Source organism: Octopus sinensis, linkage group LG15, assembly GCF_006345805.1.
Source record: "Octopus sinensis linkage group LG15, ASM634580v1, whole genome shotgun sequence".
NCBI lineage: Eukaryota > Metazoa > Mollusca > Cephalopoda > Octopoda > Octopodidae > Octopus > Octopus sinensis.
The window spans coordinates 22,210,703-22,230,813 of record NC_043011.1 but is presented as its reverse complement, the minus strand read 5'-3'; the positions used below and the strand labels follow the sequence as shown (position 1 = coordinate 22,230,813).

The 20,111-nt window shown below is 36.9% G+C and overlaps 1 protein-coding gene across 1 annotated transcript in view; it reads right to left on the bottom strand.

Annotated features, from left to right (window-relative positions):
• LOC115219949 (protein KTI12 homolog) overlaps positions 1-19,874 on the bottom strand; it is a 54,575-nt gene extending 34,701 nt beyond the window's left edge. The window contains exons 1-2 of the mRNA XM_029790252.2: positions 19,472-19,874; positions 6,091-6,142 (exon numbers count right to left, since the gene is read on the bottom strand). Of these exons, the coding sequence (XP_029646112.1) occupies positions 6,091-6,142; positions 19,472-19,619 (200 nt within the window). The 5' untranslated portion in view covers positions 19,620-19,874. The remainder of the gene's footprint in view (positions 1-6,090; positions 6,143-19,471) is intronic.
• Positions 19,875-20,111: the final 237 nt, after the last annotated feature.

The following is a 20,111-nucleotide window of genomic DNA, read 5'->3' as shown; positions in this document are numbered from 1 at the left end:
GAATAAAAAAAAAAGTACATTATTGACCTTGTGCCTGGTGACTACTGTTGTAGTCACCAGGCACAAGGTCAATTTCCTTGATTTGAGGAGACAATTTTGTTAGCTTCAGCTGTAAATCACTATGTTTTGTAATTTCAAGACTGCTTCTCTTGGCTTCAAGCAAATTGTCATCAGCATTAAAGACACACTCAACCAAATAAGGCATAGGGAAATGATTCAAAATATCCTTTGCTGAAATGGCAGTACTAGGGTATTTCCTTTCAACCTCACTACATAGCCACATCTTAGTACCTTTTATTTTAAACAAAATATTCGCTAATTTTTTTGTATTAAATAATGGATCCTATGCTCCACCACAATTTTCCCAAGCCCCGCGTTGGAAATCAATGGTCTAGTAGGTGACAGGTCACAGTCTTGAAAAGGGAGGAACACACAGGATAATGTAGTTTTAGATAGGATAAGGATAATACAACCTCTACATATGCACTAGAGAAAGTATAGCCTTGGCTAAGATACTTTTCGTAATAGATCTACCCAGTCAGTGCTGACTAGACTCTAAATGACAACAATAACAAATAAATATGGTGATAGTAGGACAAGCCTGCTAGTTATTCTATCAACCTTTATTGAATGACTGAGATCATTTATGGAGTTTAGGGAGTTACTACCAGAAGAAATTTGCTTTGGTTAATATCAAGCACAAATACTGACAATATGAAGCAGAAACAATCACACACACACAGACACACACATGCCTGTGTGGTTAGGGAGTTTGCTTCACAATACATGGTTTAATCCTGCAGGGTTCCACCTTGGGCAAATGTCTCCTACTACAGATTCACATTGAAGAATGCATTCAAATTTGCTATAAGAAACTGTACAGAAGACAGAGAGAGAGAGAGAGAGTGTGTGTGTGTGTGTGTGTGTGTGTGTGTGTGTGTGTGTGTGTGTGTGTGTGTGTGTGTGTGTGTGTGTGTGAGTCTCTCTCTCTCTCTCTCTCCCCATCCCAATACCTTCATCAGTTTTTGCTTTGACACTGGTAGCAGTGGTATTGTTCATGCCCCACATAAGCAAAAGAAATTCACAAGCTTCTCAGCAGTTCATGTGAAGTTGTGGAATAAAGTACAAGAATCCCACGTCTTATGGAAGTAGTGCATTCCTGAAAATGTTGCCATAATGCAAAATCCAATATCAAGAAATTTTCTCCCAGATTTTCATGTTGTAAAGACTTTTTGCAGAAAGAAAAGAAGAAGCAATTTGGTTGCTTTTATGCATAACAATAACAATTTTTAGACACACAATATAGTTTGTATACACAAGGCATTTGAAGAGAAATGCATTAGGAAATAAATATGATTCGCAATATTGTAATAGAATAAGCTCTAACTACAAAAGACATTGGCTATCATGTAAGGGGTGGGGTATGAGAGTTACTGGGAAGATGAGGAATTAGTCATTATCCTCATCTATAAGTTAGTCGTTAGTCATTATTGTCTTCTATAAGCACCAACCCTTTAGCAATATTGTTTGCAGTCAAATTAAACAGAGTTGGTAGAGTTTTCATATATTCATCTATTTTCAGCTTGCTCTTGTTCCTACAGTATTTGCTCATCATTAGATAATTTTTTTATTTTATGAGACACAAGCAATACCACCACATCATCCTCTATGACTTTAACCCCAACATCATTTACAATCATCAACATAACCCTTCTGAATCTGATGCAGACTTTCTGCTACGAAACATATGGTAATTCCACCAACTCCACTTAAATTGACTGCAAAACATATTGCAAAAGGGTTCACACTTATGAAGGAAGGTCTGCAATTTTTTGCTAGCAACCCCTAATCATGAATGTAATATAAAAATCACAAGGAGTTAGCAATGAGTTTAGTTCTTACTCTGAGCTATACAAAAAGAAATGATGTGCCACAAATATTAAACAATTTTGGATCAGTTCTGCGTCCCTCAAGTAGGTATTGATGATGAGGAACTCTAAAATAGAAGGCAGTGTCCTTCATTCTTGTAATACTCTTAATTCCACCACTACCACACCTCACAGAGTAGTTAGCATCTTATGTGGTAAGAACATACTATATTGCAGTATTATTATTCTCTTTTATTCCTTATTTCTTTACAAATGTTTTATGTATACAAGGGGCAGCTGAAAAGTTCCTGGCTTTAAGGGTAGTGCAAAAGGCATGGTTGGAGGCCCAACCTTCCGAGTTCATTCACAGAGTTTAGAAAAACTGAAAGACTGCTGCAGTAAGTGTGTGAATCTGAGAGTGGAATATGTTGAATAAAATCATAATTAATTGATCCTCCAGTATTTTCTTTTATCAAAAGCCAGGAACTTTTCAGCACCCCACTCATACATATTGTACTGGGTAAATTTCAAAGTTGCTATTTTCAAACATAAAAAGTAGTCATGTTGATTGTTTTTATGAGATATTTTTTTTAACCCTTTAGCATTTAAACCGGCCATATCCGGCCAAAAGTATTCTGCCTGTTTTATGTTCAAACTGGCCAGATCTGGTCTCTCACACCAACCCTACAATATCGTTTTAAAAATTAACAGCTACCTCATTAAAATCTAATAGCTACAAGATAATGCAGGATTAGTTCAAAACAATGCAGATAAAGAAGCATTAATTTTGGCAGAATAATGTGAACACTAAAGGGTTAATCCATCAGAACACATAATCACTTTGTAACATGAAAATCAAAAGGAAAATTAATTTTATGTTACCTCAAGTTTTTCAGTAACACATTAGTTCTCTAAAGTGGGGTATTCCTGTATGACCCTGATGCCTAGACTTACTGACCTAATGCCAACCTCCATCTTAACACATTCAATATATGAAACCAATCATACCCTCTAGAAATAGTTACCAAATCTTCAAATCATGCTCTTTACTATCTTAATAATAGAGCACATTGAATAATATTGTGTGAGGAAAATTGATTAATAATCACAACTGTAAAACATTTAATCATAGTTCTGCTTGCAATGTGGGTCTGTTTGATCTCTGAGCTGATCTCAGCTTAAACATGGGGCTACTAAATCAAGGCTGAACTGGGATGGCACAACAATTCATTCAATGTTTATATCTCATCTTCTCTTGCCATTGCAACAGTGTCTAATTTCAAATTTCTCCATTCCTGCTACAGCAAATCATTAAAATATAAAAGAAAGGCTTTTTCAATTCACTTCACCCAATTTTTGCTTCCTAGAATTATCTTTTACTTGCTTTAGTCATTGGAATGTAACCATGCTAGGGCACTAACTTGGAGGAATTTAACCCCAGGAGTTTTTGTTTTTTTTAAAGTCTGATACTTATTCTATCAGTCTCTTTTACAGAACCATTAAGTAGCAAGGATGTAAACAAAACAACACAAAGACATATACACATATATACACACATGTGCAACAGGCTTCCACTGAATTTCCATCAACCAAATTTACTCACAAAGCATTGGTTGTCCCAGAACTATAGTAGATAACACTTGCCCAAGGCGCCATGCAAGCTTCTTAACCACACAGCCGTCTTCTTGATTTCCCACACACTCCATTTAATATACAACTGTTCCAACTGAACATTTGGAACAAAAGAGAATATAGTTACGGAAGGCAGAAGTGAGTAATGTAATATGATTTTTTTTTTCTTGTTTGCTAGGTGCAGACATGGCTATGGTGCTAAGAAGCTTGCTTTCTAAGCATGTGGTCTTGGATTCAGTTCCAGTGTGCTGCACATTGGACAAATGTCTTCTATTATAGTCTTGGGCTGACCAAGGTCTTGTAAGTGGAATCAGCAGAAGGAAACTGAAAGAAGCCTGTCATGTGTGTTTATATGTGTGCATATATACACACACACACACATATATGTGTGTGTGTGTGTGTGTGTATATATATATATATATATATATATACATATATTATATATATAAAGAATAAAGGTCCTTCCCTAGTCATATAGACTCAAAGAGGCGACTTCCTGGTTTCCATGGCATATATAGTCCATCACAGGATTATTCACTTTCGCCAGCTGAATGGACTGGAGGAAAATGAAATGAAGTGTTTTGCTCAAGAACACAAAGCGTCACCCGGTCCAGGAATCGAAGCCACAATCCTACAATCATGAGTCCAATGCCCTACCCACTAAACCACACATCAACATATAATATCACCTTGCTTTGAAGTAGGTAAAGGGTGTTAACAGGAAGGGCATCCAGTTGTAGAAAATCTACCTCAATAAAATTCCATTTGACCTATACAAGCATGGAAAAGTGGACAGTTAAATGATGATGATGCTTAATCACAAGGAGGGAGGGTATCATCCGTAATTCTTATTTGGGCCTCAGAGATTCGCAAGCAAGAATGAATGAATTCATAGACCAGAGATTTAATTCAAATGCTTGCAACAGAGTGAGCTCTACTAAGGAAACTCAAAGACCAGGAGATGGTGATTAAATCTAAAAGTAAAGGTAAGGGCTTGCAAAGAGGATGGGGAACAACAAAAGTGAAATGAGAAGAAATTGGTAAATCAAATGCATTCAGATACAGCAATATATAGACTGAAGCTAGAAAATTCAGAGAAGTACATGTAATATATCTAAGATAGAGTGAGAGCACTGTTTGGCTTTGGAAGTGGGCCAAAGGTTACAGCATTGGTGAATGGGGTAGGTTTACTTACAAGATGGCCTGTTTGGATGGAGTCCAGAATGTATGTGCATGATGAATGAACCATCCTAATATCTATACACAGTACTCTAGCATGGAGTGTATTCTAGTTTTGTTTTTAAAACTAGCAGCTGTTCAAGGATGAAACATTTCTCTCGTTGTTAGAGAACCCCAGTTTCATGTGATGCAACCTTAGTTACATGAAAATTATTCAGTGTTCATCACAAAAGATTATCAGCAATTTTAGAGCTAGCAGCATTTGTTAAGGCTATATATCATTCATTAATAATGATGATTCAGTGTTGTAGGTTTGCCGGATCTTTTCGGTTTGAACGGCAGTTTTTAACATAATTTCTAGGTAACTAAAAAATTTTAAACTTCGTATACTGGTAGAATGTGTTTATAAAACATCTTTTTCTCTTGGCTTTATTGAGAAAATTCTATAGTTTGTAAGATATTTGTTGGTTTTTTTCTTCAATTTCTGCAATTTCAACCAATCAATGACGTCTATTGAGGTAAACAACATTCTGTGCTGTATGAATATGGCCCTCGTTTAAGAAACAGATTGGGTTTATTTACATTTGTGAAGAAAAAAAGATACCCTTCACCCCTAACCCTAACCCTAAAACAGATTGAAATGCAATAGATTGATACTAGGGTCATAATTATGGGTGACAATTTCATATGACACTGCTAGAAAAAACTGCCGTTCAAACCGAAAAGATCCGGTTTGCCTTCTATGAATTGCTTGCATGTCAGTGCTTTTGAACAAGACGCTGCCTCAACAAAAAGGTTCAACGATAAAAGAAAATGTGGTCATTTCTTTTACCTTTCACTTGTCTCAGTCATTGAACTGCGACCAGACTGGGACACCACTCTGAAGGGTTTAATTGAACAAACTGACCACAGGACTTATTTGTTTCAAGTTTGGTACATATTCTATCAGTCTCCTTTGGCCAAACAGCAAAGTTATGGGAATGAAAGCAAATCAATACCAGTTGTCAAGTGGTGGTGGTGGAGGGAGAGATGAACACGTGCACACACACACGCACACACAAACGCCAGGCTTCCACACAGTTTCTGTCTACCAAATTCACTCTAAGTATTGGTCAATCTGAGGCTGTAGTAGTGGGACTGAACTAAAAAATCACATAGTAGCAAAGCAAGCTTCTTAACCACACAGCCATGTCTGCAACAAATTTTTGTATTATATATTTACATAATTTAAACCTATTACAATTTCATAAAGAAGTGTTTAAGCTCTTTAATAAGCTCTTTATATTTGCCCATATATTTTACAAGAGTAAACTATATGAGTGAGCAAGTGAATGAAAAAAGAGTTCAAAATAGAAGCCCTGCAATTAAAATAAAGGTAACCAAAAAATTAACTTGATAAAAGGAATATTACCTTTGGACAGCAGATTTGAGTAAACCTCTGGCTTCTCTTTCTTTCATGGAATCTATAAAATAAAATAAATAAATATTAGCAAAAATATATAGTCTAGTGTTTGTATATTTGTTTATAATTATGTTTATAGAAGTGTGACATTCCATGGTAGCAAAACATGACACTGAATCATCATCATCATCGTTGTTTAATGTTCGCTTTCCATGCTGGCATAGGTTGGATGGTTTGACTAAGGACTGACAAGCCGGAAGGCTGTACCAGGCTCCAATCTGATCAGGCAAGGTTTCTACAGCTGGATGCCTTTCCTAACACCAACCACTCCGAAAGTGTAGTGGGTGCTTTTTACATGCCACCGGCATGAGGGGCCAGTCAGGCAGTACTACCATCGATCACGCTTGAATGGTGCTTTTTATGTGCTACCGGCACGAGAGCCAGTCAGGATATATGAAGGCTAGAAAGAAATGAGACAAGCACACTGTAATAAATGCATAATTCATTATTTTTTAATGCCCTCTTTTCCATGCTTACATAGGTCAGACACTATTAGTTGAGGCAGATCTTCTCTGGCCAGATGCCCTTCCTATCACCAACCCTCACCTGTTTCCAAGTAAAGTAATATTCCCCATGAACAGACATACTTTCACAGAAGACTGGAAACAAAGGATATGATGGTGACATTTATTTACAACTATCACATGAAGTCAAGAAAAGGAGACAGTAATACACACACACACACACACGTATACATATAACAGGCTCCTTTCAGTGTCCGTCTACTAAATCCACTCACAAGATTTTGGTCGGCCTAGGGCTATAGCAGAAGACACCTAAGGTACTATGGAGTGAGACTGAACCCAAGACCATGTGATTGGGAAACAAATTTCTTACCACAGTCACACCTACACCTAAAATGTGAGAATAAAAAAATGGTGCACAAATGAAATGAGAGAGAAGCTGAGTATAAGAGGAATCAGCTGTATTGTGCAAGAGAGAAGACTGCACTGGCACAGATGTGATATCTATGAAAGTAGAGTTTTTATAAAGAAGTACCAAGAAATCCATGTGAAAGGAACCCGAAGAAGACATGGAAAGCAGTAAAAGGCTTAAACCTCATGAAAGAGATGACTGCAACAAGTGGTGAGATTATCAGTATCATGAGTAAACATACAATAAAAGCACGTATTCTTGTATTTTACTAATTTAGACATTTTTTAACGTTTTAACCAAACAGTAACTGAAGTTATTTAAGAAAGATTAGTTTTTCTGTAATTAAGTCCAGTTTGCCTTTTTAAAAATTCTAAACTACTTGCAGCAAGCCACATGACTGACTGTTGAAAACCAGTCAATTCACTTCCAGTGGCATGACTTGTAGAAAATTCCATGCTATAAACTAATTTTATTCTACATCAAGTTTAACCCTTTAGTGTTCGCATTATTCTGACAAAATTAGTGCTTCTTCATCCACATTGTCTTGAACTAATCATGCATTATCTTGTAGCTATGAGATTTTAATGAGGTAGCTGTTAATTTTTAAAATGATATTGTAGGGTTAGTGTGAGAGACCAGATCTGGCCAGTATGAACATAAAACAGGTAGAATACTTTTGGCTGGATATGGCCGGTTTAAATGCTAAAGGGTTAAATGTTTTGAGTACATAATTATATTTAAAACGCATGTTTTTATATAGAAAATTATTTAGTTAAGCTTTCCCTAACACACTACATGCAGCATTCCACCACACATTAAGCAATCCCACAAGCCAAATTTCCCTCAAACCACATCCTATGCCTAAAAATAGGATGCATGCATAGGAATACTGTAGTCCTAAATACCTATGACTGAATGAACCTGGGAACATCATCTAACATCTAAATGAAGAATGAGCCAAGGTTAACTTCTAATTGGTTACTTAACCCACTGGAAATAACACCCAAATTTTCTAATCACAACCCATTATCTTAAAAGGAAAGATACACCTAGATGCACACGGCTGATAATATGCCAGAATAGTACAGCCTGAAGTCCTTTCATCATAGATCTCTTCAATCATTGCTGGTCAGATGATCAGAGAGCTAAACAGTCGTCATTTCCATTATCATCATCATCCTCCATTAATAACTTGTACGCATTGAGCACAACCACAAACATTCCAACATTTTAGTGCCTTGACTTTTTCTATATCATATTTCTGATTAAACACACTACTTCTGCTTCAATTAATTTTGAAGAATTTACTCTTTACTCTTTTAATTGTTTCAGTCATTTGACTGTGGCCATGCTGAGGCACTGCCTTTAATCGAGCAAATCGACCCCGGGACTTATTCTTTTGTAAGCCCAGTACTTATTCTATCGGTCTCTTTTGCCAAACTGCTAAGTAACGGGGACATAAACACACCAGCATCAGTTGTCAAGCAATGCTAGGGGGACAAACACACATATATATATATACATATATATGACGGGCTTCTTTCAGTTTCCGTCTACCAAATCCACTCACAAGGCATTGGTCGGCCCGAGGCTACAGTAGAAGACACTTGCCCAAGGTGCCATGCAGTGGGACTGAACCCGGAACCATGTGGTTGGTAAACAAGCTACTTACCACACAGCCACTCCTGCGCCTTGACTTTTTCTATATCATATTTCTGATTAAACACACTACTTCTGTTTCAATAAATTTTGAAGAATTTACTCTTTACTCTTTTAATTGTTTCAGTCATTTTTTACTGTGGCCATGCTGGGGCACTGCCTTTAGTTGAGAAAATCGACCCCAGGATTTATTCTTTATAAGCCTAGTACTTATTCTATTGGTCTCTTTTGCCGAACCGCTAAGTTACGGGAACGTAAACACACCAGCATCGGTTGTCAAGCGATGTTGGGGGGGGGGGTCAAATACAGACACACAAACATACACATATATATACATATACACGACAGGCTTCTTTCAGTTTCCGTCTATCAAATCCACTCACAAGGCTTTGGTCGGCCCGAGGCCATAGTAGAAGATAATTGCCCAAGGTGCCACGCAGTGGGACTGAACCCGGAACCATGTGGTTGGCAAGCAAACTATTTACCAAACAGCCACTCCTACGCCTATTTAGTAAAAGAACTATAATTATTAAGCTGGTGTTTGGAAGATCCATAAATTAGCATGAAATCTTAATGGAAGACCTTAATTTAGATTACTTTAGAACAAGAAGTTTGTATTACAGATATAGGGCGGTCTCAGGCATGTTGATATCAAAAGGAAGATGGTTTAAACTGTCAAGCATTGCCTAAGACACCCAGAGCTGCTCATTAGCTAAGCCATCACCTGGGAACTGACACATAAGAGAATCAATGGTGTGCAAAACCATAGACAATACCTTGATGGAGGACATCAACAGTAGTAATACTGCTGGCCTTGAACTGGAATCAGAAGCAATTATTATTATTGGAAAGGCAGCAAGCTAGCAGAATTGTTAGTGAAGTGATGGTAGCCAGTTCTGAGGTCGCCTAGAGGTTATCATTGAGGCCACAGGCAGGTTCATCATGAGAGATCGACAGAACATGTCATGAAGACAAACTGACCCCAAAAATATGTGTGTGTGTGTACACACACACACACATATATATACAAATATACAGATACATGTGAGTGTGTGTGTGTATATATATATATGTATGTATGTCAAACTGTCCAACCTATGCCAGCATGGAACATGGATATTAAATGATGATGATATGTATATATATATATATAATATATACATATATGTATAATATGTATGTGTATACACACACACCATACACATTCATCTATATACATATGTTTGTGTATGTATGTATATATATATATATATACACATACACAAACATATGTATATAGATGAATGTGTATACACATACATATTATACATATATGTATATATTATATATATATATATATATATATATATATATATATATACATACATATCATCATCATTTAATATCCATGTTCCATGCTGGCATAGGCTGGACAGTTTGACAGGCTGAGTCAGGCCTGAAGATTGCATTGTGTATCAATTTCTGCTTTGGCATAGTTTCTAGTGTTGGATGTCCTTTCAAATGCTAACTACTTGGGTGCTTTTTCATGTTACTAATGCTAGTGAGGTCACCATGTACGCTGCAAGTTCAAGATCCTGTTTGACTGAGTGGAGCCACAATAGAGAGGGAAGTGACTCTATGCTATGTGTGGAAGGGTTAAAGGGAGAGAGGAAGGGCCAGAACACAATATGTTTCTTGCTGTAGGGAAGCTACACAGCTGCAAATATTATAGAACAAAGTCAGGAGTGGTTGGGGTGAAACTGGAAAGAGAGAAAGATGGTGGTGATGGGTGTCATGATGGATCCTCAAGGCGAAGTGTGTAGAAGTTGAGTAGGGCATGGGAACAAACAAAATGTGTGGGTGAGTAGAGATTGAAGAGTGTATAGGAAAGTGAGAAATAGGAAATGGGTGTGAGTGAATATTATCAAGAACATGAATTGAGTGATAAGTAGATGGAGGTGGGGAAGAGTGAAGTGTAACTGACAACTGAAGAAATTAGGTAGAGTTGAGGGGGTAAGGAGGAGGAATGAGAAAAGAGAGTAGAGAATGATACTACTACTAATAATAATAATAGAGTAGACAAAGGAAGAAAGAGATGGGTGGAAAGGAGAGAGGGAAACATTTGATTAGGTAAATCATAAGGGGGAGGGGGCAGATATAGTGAATAGGGGAGGGTGATCAATATAAAATGTGGGTGAAGACCATGTCATAAAATGACAGATAACAGTGAAATGCTAAAATGTGCAGTTCTGATAATATTTGATTACAGTATTAAAGCAATGATGGTAGTGGGAATATCTTGAAGAGGAATTCAAGAGTAAGAGAAACTTCTCTTAAACATATGTAACAACACATTTTCAGCTGTGAATGGCATCACTGGATTGTACAATGCATGTGTTTCTGTGTCTTTTTGCTTCACCAGCTACAAATTTTCTCTTAGTACTATTTCCATAGCAGCAGGCCTTCTCAAGTCCAAATGCACTTGAATTATGTTAAATAAGATTTTATATGAACATATTCTATTCAATGTTGCTTTGTGAAGCATAATTTAATTCTAGCTTAACCAAGCTTTATGCACATCAACAAACTTATAGTGTGCTGTTTTAATAAGAATATTTGGATCTTTTCCTTTTGAATGGCACATGTCAACACAATTTCTAGTTAACTAAACACTTTGAAACTTCGTATACTGGTAGAATGTGTCAAAATAAAACATTTTTTTCTCTTGGCTTTCTTGAGAAAATTGTAATTTGTTTGTTTAACGTAGTTTAATTTTTCGAATTTTAACCAATGAATTGCCTCACCTGTTTCCATGTAAGCTAATATTTTCCCATGTTCTCACAGAGTACTGGAAACAAGTGACACAGCTTGTCTAGCAATGACAATTATTTTAAAACTATCATGCAATGTCAAGACAAAGTGACATAATCAAGCACACAAACAAGTGTGATCACCATTTAACGTCCATTTTCCATGCTAGCATGGACTGCACAGTTTGACAGGAGCTGGCAAGGCCAGGAGACATACCGAGTTCCATTGTCTGTTTTGGCATGGTTTCTACTTGCTGGATGTACTTCTTAATGCCAACCACCATCAGTGCTTTTTATATGGCACCAGCACCAGTACTGACAGAGTCATCAGGGACCTTGCAAGACAAAACGCCTTGACTACGAATGAGGAGTAGTATTTAGTGGGTGTGGGTTTGTGCCAGTTGAGTTAAGGTATAGAGGGGTAAATATAAGTGTCTTGCTGTGGAGTAGAAAGGAGAGTAAGATACAGAGAGTGATAGTGAGAGAGATGATGGTGGAGATGTGTTGGAATATGCCCACAAGGGACATTGGGAGTGGTGAGAATTGGTGAAGTGATAGAGAGGCTTGGGTTGGATGAGTGAGCAGGATGAGGTAGCAAACGTTGGAGAGAAATGTAGGAGAGGTTCAGGGGTGGGGATTGCAGTAGATATGTGATGGCACTGAGGATGATAGCAGGTAAGTGGAGAGTTGATGATGGAGTGCAGCACAGGGAGGAGAGAAAAGATGCAGAAAGGAAGTGATTGGTAGAGACAGTAGGTAGGGGAAGAAAGGTAACTAAGAAAGCAAGGGGTGTAGTATGTAGCTATTCTGCTCTCAGGTAATAGAGGAAGTGATGGGTGTTAGGGGAGGAAATGCGAGTTGGGGAATAGGTTGACAGGGCAGAGCCCCTCATGGACATGCATTACCAAGGTGCTTTTAGGATATCAATTATGCTGTAGTGGGCAGGTCTCCATGAATATAGAAAGTTGCCTGGTATCTCAGTCTTTTGTGAGTATTAGTGCTTTGAGATCAGCCTTGATCCTATGTCTTCTTGGGTCTCCCTCTTCCACAAGTTCCATCCACTTTAAGTGATCAGCACTTCTTTATGTATGCAAGTATATATATTTATGTATACACACACATATATATATATATATATTTATATTTATACATAGTCACCTTCCTTCGTTGCACTTCCCCTCTCAGCTTGTAAGCTACACTACTCAACAACACCACTGAGCTGGTGACACATAAAAAGCACCCAGTACATTCTGTAAAGTGGTTGTCGTTAGGAAGGGCATGAAAAACAACCAATTGGAGGCTGGTACAGCTCTCCAGCTTTCCAGTTCCTGACAAACCATCCAACCCATGCCATAATGGAAAACAAACGTTAAATAATATATATATATTGTGCTGCAATTGTTTTTGTTCCAGCACACGATCTCAGATCAAGTCACTCGCTATGCAAGTACATCTCCGAAATATATATATATATATATATATATATAATACCTTTTTTTTCCGCCACTTTAATTTTCTCTGCCATTCATACTTTGTGCAATAACATTACACAGAGTACAAAACTATATATAATTATACATGTAAATTAATCATCTGAAAGTTTCCACTTCTTGTTGTACATATGTACATATGTATACATATGTACATATTTTGTATTTGATGTATTTAATATATTTAATATCTAATTTGTTTATCCCCATAATTGCTTATATATATATATATATTTCAATATCTTGGGAAGGTCATAATGCCAATAATAGACACACACACTGGTTCAATATCACTTCATTAATGTTAGTGAATTGGTTACTTATCTAACCAACTAATTAATCAATCATTTGTTTAATGTGTAGTTTAAACAATCAATCGTTTTTTTTTAACCAACACATTAGACAAATGATCAATTAGTTAACCGGTTAGATATTTAACCAATTGACTAAACAATAAAGTGATATTGAACCAGTGTGTGATTATTATTGTTGGCACACAATTTCACAAGAATCTTGCAAACCAAATACAAAAATGAAGTGTGTATATATATATATGTGTATGCTTTCAGTTTCCATCTACCAAATCCACTCATAAAGCTTTGGTCAGCCCAGGACTATAATGAGAGACACTTGATGATGCTATGCAGTTGGACTGAACCCAAAACCATGTGATTGGGAAGCAAACTTAGTTCTGGGATTGAAACCCACTGCATGAACCCAGAACCATGTTTGTTTCCTAATCACATAGTTCTGGTTTCAATCCCACTACACGGCACCTATCCCTCTCCATCCCATACACAACCAAAAGCTCATCGCTCTAAATCATCCAAGAAGTTCACTCACCATAACCTTGCTGTAACAGTTAAAAGAGCTTGGTCAACAACATTTAGGGAAAAAATAATTTAACCCACTGCTACTAGCCTGGACAACTTTTACCCAGTACAAGTCCCACAAAACTATTATGTAAAATGCAAAAGACACCTCAGTACATCCACTAATTTTCCAAACTCCCAAACTACAGTTGACTCTTTAGGTCCCTTGTCAAGAGAATGTAATAATTTCACAGAATGCTCCTTCCTTTCACTTCTCTACCACAATGGTTCCAGTAAGCAGCATTCCCACAGAGAAAGCTTTCTCATTTACTGCTTCTTTTGTATCCAACTTCATCCTGTAGACACTAGGTAAGTTCCCTATCCATTCTACCAACCTTACCCCAAGTACCTCTAGTCAGTTCAAACCAAGATCATTTTTTGGATCAACAGCTTTCCTAAAAGATAACATCATCATGGCATGTACTGGTTGAGCTCTCTCTGACCCACATGATATCAACTCTGGTGTGCCTTAAGTCCAGTTTTGTCCCTAAACTTTTATATATCAACAACCTACTTGCTTCTCCATCTAGCAATGCCCAGTCCTACTCAAATGATGAAACCACTCTTCATTCCTCCTTAATCTTCCAAACCCAAACATTATCCAGATGCAACAGAGAAGACTTATGCGAACCTTAGCCCCTCCAAAAGCAGATACAATCACTACACATCAGGTAAAAAGAATCACCCCTGCCTTCCCTTAAACATGAATAACACACTACTAGAACCCACACATCCTCAACACCACAAAGGCGAGTCTTCTTTTCAGGATCAGAAAATACTTCAGTCCTTAATTACTTATCCTTTATAAAACTTAGATGAGACCCACAAAGGAGTATTGCTCCAAAATTGGAGATAGTGCTGCTGCTACACATGCAGACATCTTAGACTCAATCACCATCATCATTTGACAACCACTTTTCCATGTTTGCATTGGTCAGACAGAATTTGCTGAGACATATTTTCTATGGTCAGATGCAATTCCTGATGCCAATCCTTACCTGTTTCCCAGCAAGATAATATTTCTCCTTGACTAGACATAGTTTTCATTTACAATTATCACATGATGTCAAGACAAGGATATACATACACACACATACATATATATCTACAGCAGGCTTCTTTCACTTTCCATCTACCAAATCCAAAGGCCACTCGAGACCAATTGCATAGGGTCACTCTCCAACATACACACCAACCTCTGCCACACAGACATGCTGTCTCCTCTTTCTACCTTTTGTATGACAACTGAAGTAGACTCTGCTCCATAGAAATGGCTGATCTTATATGACTTTCATTGTGTCCACCACATCCAATCAGTAATCTCCAGAATGTCAACTCTCTTAAATTCCTTCCCTGCAGCTATTGACTTGCAACTATTCAAGAGAAGAATTACTCACATTGATCTGTGAAAGCCATAGTCAAACAAAACAAATATTTTTAAAAATCATTACTTAAATCAAAGGCAAAAAAATACTCCTTCACTTTCATAACATACTAATTAAAACTTTTAATGATCTACTTGTAGAGTCATAAAATATGTATAATTTAATCCACTTTCTCAGAATAAATTCCCTGAAATCAATGTCGTTCTATCCATTAATCTCCACACTACACCTAAGCCTCTATACTCAACATATTAAAACTCACCCTCAATATACGTCAGCAACTCACACACACACAAAAATGTATTATTCTGACTGGATTCTGAGTGGTTGGATACAGTTAGGATGTCTGATATTATTGATAAGTTCACAGCAAGAATGATAGCCTCTACTGTAATTTCTCTAAATGAATTAGGGTCCCAAAATTGCATTCATTTCCTGACTACAATCACATTTAACCATATTAAATGTTTTCTAAGTGTTTGTGTTGATGGAAAGCATACTCAAGTCACACTTGTCATGCAACTGTAGTCTTCCAATTAATCCATTTTACATTTCTAGCTCACCATGCCATATTTTCCAGTACACAAGTTAAATTTTTCATTGCAAAATTTACAACCAAAAACAACAGAGGTCAACCAAGACATTGGCGGACCAAAACAAAACTTCCATGCAAAATGCAACAGGATTTGGAAAGACAGTAACAATGTTTGAATGTTTATAATACATGTTTACACTATATACTACAGTGACTTGTATGCTGGAAAATACAGTACCTCCCACATAGATTCAGGCTTCTTTCAGGAGACACAAAGAATAACACTGCATGACAGTAAAAAGTTATATAACGCAGACATAGTCTACCAAGTTGTGAAATGGGTATTGAGTTAACACTCTGCTATATAAAAATATTTCTTACAACGAAATCATCATCAAAATGCAAAATAAACCAGCCTGTCTTGAGTAAGGTAGACTTAGCCTGATGCCCAGTTTATACCTGGCCCTTGGATACCTTTAGATGAAGTCCACTCAGTTGAAAGCTTTCATGTCAAGTTTCCAGTTTCTTGATAAATTACTTCCTTCTCACCAGTCTTGGACATCCACAAGTGTCTTCCGGAAAAAAATACAGGACAGGACTTGGAATGAGATATAGAAAGTTGTAATTGTGGAGATGCTAAGATACTTGTGTTTCATTGACATACTATTACATCATCTGTTTGTTGAGGTTGTGATTATGTAGCTAAGATGTTTGCTTTCCAACATGGTTCCAGGTGCCTTGGGCAAATGTTTTCTACTACAGCCCTAAGCCAACCAAAGCCTTGTGAGTGGATTTGGTAAGCAGGAAACTAAAAGAAGCCTTTTGTATATATACATATATGTGTATGTGTGTGAGAGTATGTGTATGTTTCTGTCCCCTTGTTTTGACATTTCATGCTAGCTGTAAATGATTGTTACTGTCATTCATCTCCAATACTCTGATGACGACGACGATGTGAAAATATGTCTGACTATGAGAAAATATTACTTTGCTTGGAAACAGGTGAGGGTTGGCTACAGGAAGGGCATCCAGTCATAGAAAATTTGCCTCAATAGACTCCAACCAACCAAGGAAAGAGTGGATCTTAAAATGATGATATTGATGAGCACTAAGATGTTGCAGAACTTTCTAAACGAGATCAGAAATCACTGCAGATCTTCAGTTAAATGACTAGTGATTGCTGCATTATCTGCAAGAAATAGATCCTCAAAACACTGTGTGGATTATCATCATCATCATTGTTTAACGTCCGTTTTCCGCGATAGCACGGGTTGGACGGTTCGACCGGGGTCTAGGAAGCCAGGGGCTGCACCAGGCTCCAGTCTGATCTGGCAGAGTTTCTACAGCTGGATGCCCTTCCTAACGCCAACCACTCCGCGAGTGTAATGGGTGCTTTTTATGTGCCACCTGCACAGGTGCCAGGGGAGTCCGGCATCGGCCACAATCGGTTGGTGCTTTAAACGTGCCGCCGGCACGGAAGCCAACCAAGGCGGAGCTGGCATCGGCCACATTCGGATGGTGCTTTTTATGTGCCACCAGCACTGGAGCCAGTCAAGGCAGCGCTGGCAACGGCCACGTTCGGATGGTGCTTTTTATGTGACACCGGCATAGAAGCCAGTCGAGGCGGCGCTGCCAACGGCCACGTTCGGATGGTGCTTTTTATGTGCCACCGGCACACGTATCAGAACCTTTATCCTGAAATTCAAGAGATTGTAAAATTTTCATCTAACTTTGGATAGGCATACAATCCTACTTTATGCTCCAACTGATGTCACAGTTTTCATACAAAGGAATAAATACACAACAGTTCTGTTTGTTTTCATGAAACACTGTGGAATTATGTAACCCTGCTTCATTTTCCTTGACTGACGTCAAAGGGTTTTCTTCAAGTTTTCATGAAACATCTTTACTATACAGATCAGCATCCAATTTTGGTCACAATCTTGAAATAACTATCTCAAGTAATAAAATTACTGAGAATGGTTTTTGTCTATTTTTTTCTCAAAGGACAACCCTTATGGAACTACTAAGATCTACTGAGATTTAGAAAGACAAGTTAGAGCTATAAACCAATTACACAATGATTATTGCAAAATTGTAGAAAACCTAGATGCATATCATCATTTAACATCCATTTCCATGCTAGCATGGGCTGCATGGTTTTACAGGATCCAAGGACTGCATCATGCTCCAGTGATTGCTTTGGCATGGTTCCTATAGTTGGATGCCCTTCTAAATGCCAACCACTTTACAGCGTGTACAGGATGCTTTTTTTTTTCATACCACCAATATTATTGAGATTACTGTGCAGCTCAAAGGACAAAAAATCCTGAGGGAAATCAGCTTTATTTTAGGGGACAAGGGATTAAAGTACGAGAAAGATGAGGATGGAGCAGTTTCTTGTAGAGGATCTACCAAAAGTACACAATAAAAGCTCTCATCCGTCTACCAAGACTCATGAGCTTCCTTCTAGTCAATCTAAGATATTTTTTACCAAGCGGTAACAAAAAAATTCAAACATTAATCACACAATCAATCAAGAAGATATTCATGAGGTTTGCATGTCATACGTTTTGAAGAAAAATATAACATTCCTGAACTTAATGTCAGCATAAGAGTAACCCAGTGAAATATTTTGGATTAGATAGCTGTCTTACATTTTATACTGTCAATAATTAGAAGGATAAATTGGAAATTAATTTTAAGAATTTCTTATGACGACTTGTTAATAACGTTAGGCATTCGTTAGAAATCTCAAAATTACAAATTAATATCCAATATCCATTCATGAAAGCTACAGAGTCGTCCTTTCCCGGGTTTTTGATTGGGTTAAGCCTTTCAGCCGTAAAAACAAAACTTGCGCGTGAATAATTTAATCAACTATGGAAGCACAGAAGTAACAAAATGAGACCACTAAAGATAGTTTTACTGCATTTTAGTTTTTCAAATTTTTGAAAGATATGACTTTTATAAACAAAAAAAAAATTACCGATAGGCAAGTACACTTGATCCATAAAACTTACATCTCCACCCTATTTTCTCAGTTTAAATACGGATGAAACAATTTTCATTTGTTAACTATTGAAGTATAAACTAAAAGTTAAAAATAATCACCTCTGTATAGTTTAATTAAAAAACAATCAAGGAAAAAAAGTGTAAACCTTTTTTTTTTTATGATTTAAGTTTTATCAAGTATGGGACACCATAAATACTTCGCCCACTAATACACGTCAGCTCGTGTCGAAAAAAAATTTACACAATGCTCTATTTTCTAACTCGTTGGTAAACACTAAAATTAAAATTCTTATTAACAGCAATCACCAACATTAATAAAATGAAAACACGTTTTGAAAATGTTCACAAAAATAGAGATGGTTCAATTTCCTCGTATATACATATATAATATATATATATATATCAGTAAAACAGAATCCGAGGAAACCCATGACGTTCTGCGTAGTATGTTATCCAACAGAAAATAGTACAAAGAGAAGAGTAGTTTATTCTTTAAACTTTTCATTAATTATCAAATTTTCCTAAGCTAAATTAGCTGTTATCATACCTATTTAAGGAAACTAACGTTCTTTTTCATTAAATAAAGCGACTATATCTAAACAAATTAAATGTAGCACGTTACATCAGCCGCCATGGCAGAATGGGGCGACGAGGTGGATGAATAAATAAATAAATAAATAAGTTATGATGAGTATGTTATTTTACTGACCAGCAAATAATGAATTCCTATCCAACCCAACGGAATGGATACTGATAATGTCCACATTCTTAGACTGTTCTTGGAAGTATGAAGCCAGTGACTGGGAAACGGTCGATTTGCCCGAACAAGGCAAACCACATAGAATAACCAGCGGCATTTCTGACACTAAAATGGCCACCACTGTCAGAACGAGGCGACAACCGGTCTCTGCAGGTTTGAAAACTGTGTGTTGAGCTTTTAATAAGCTGACTTAGGTATTTTAACTTGTCAATTACAAAAGTCGCCCAAATGCTCTGGTCACCGATGCTAAAAACAAATTATTAGAAAAATCTTAAATAATTTCCAATCTTATATATGCCGAATTATTCGTTAAGGATTTCGAAAATTCCTACGAAGAATATTTCCAATCGTTTGGATGCTTATTTTTTTTTTTTTTTGACTAAATCTCGATTAATATTTGTTTTATTTATGAAAACATTGGTTTTCAAAATGACTTCTTCGAAACTTTGCCATGAAAAATAAATGCGTTATGTTTTTATATAACATCACATCCTAAGCTGTTGCGTCCAACACCATTTTTATATTTTCCTTTCGGAAATCATGAACATGTGCCAGATATATCAATAATAATACTGGTAATTCTTATTAC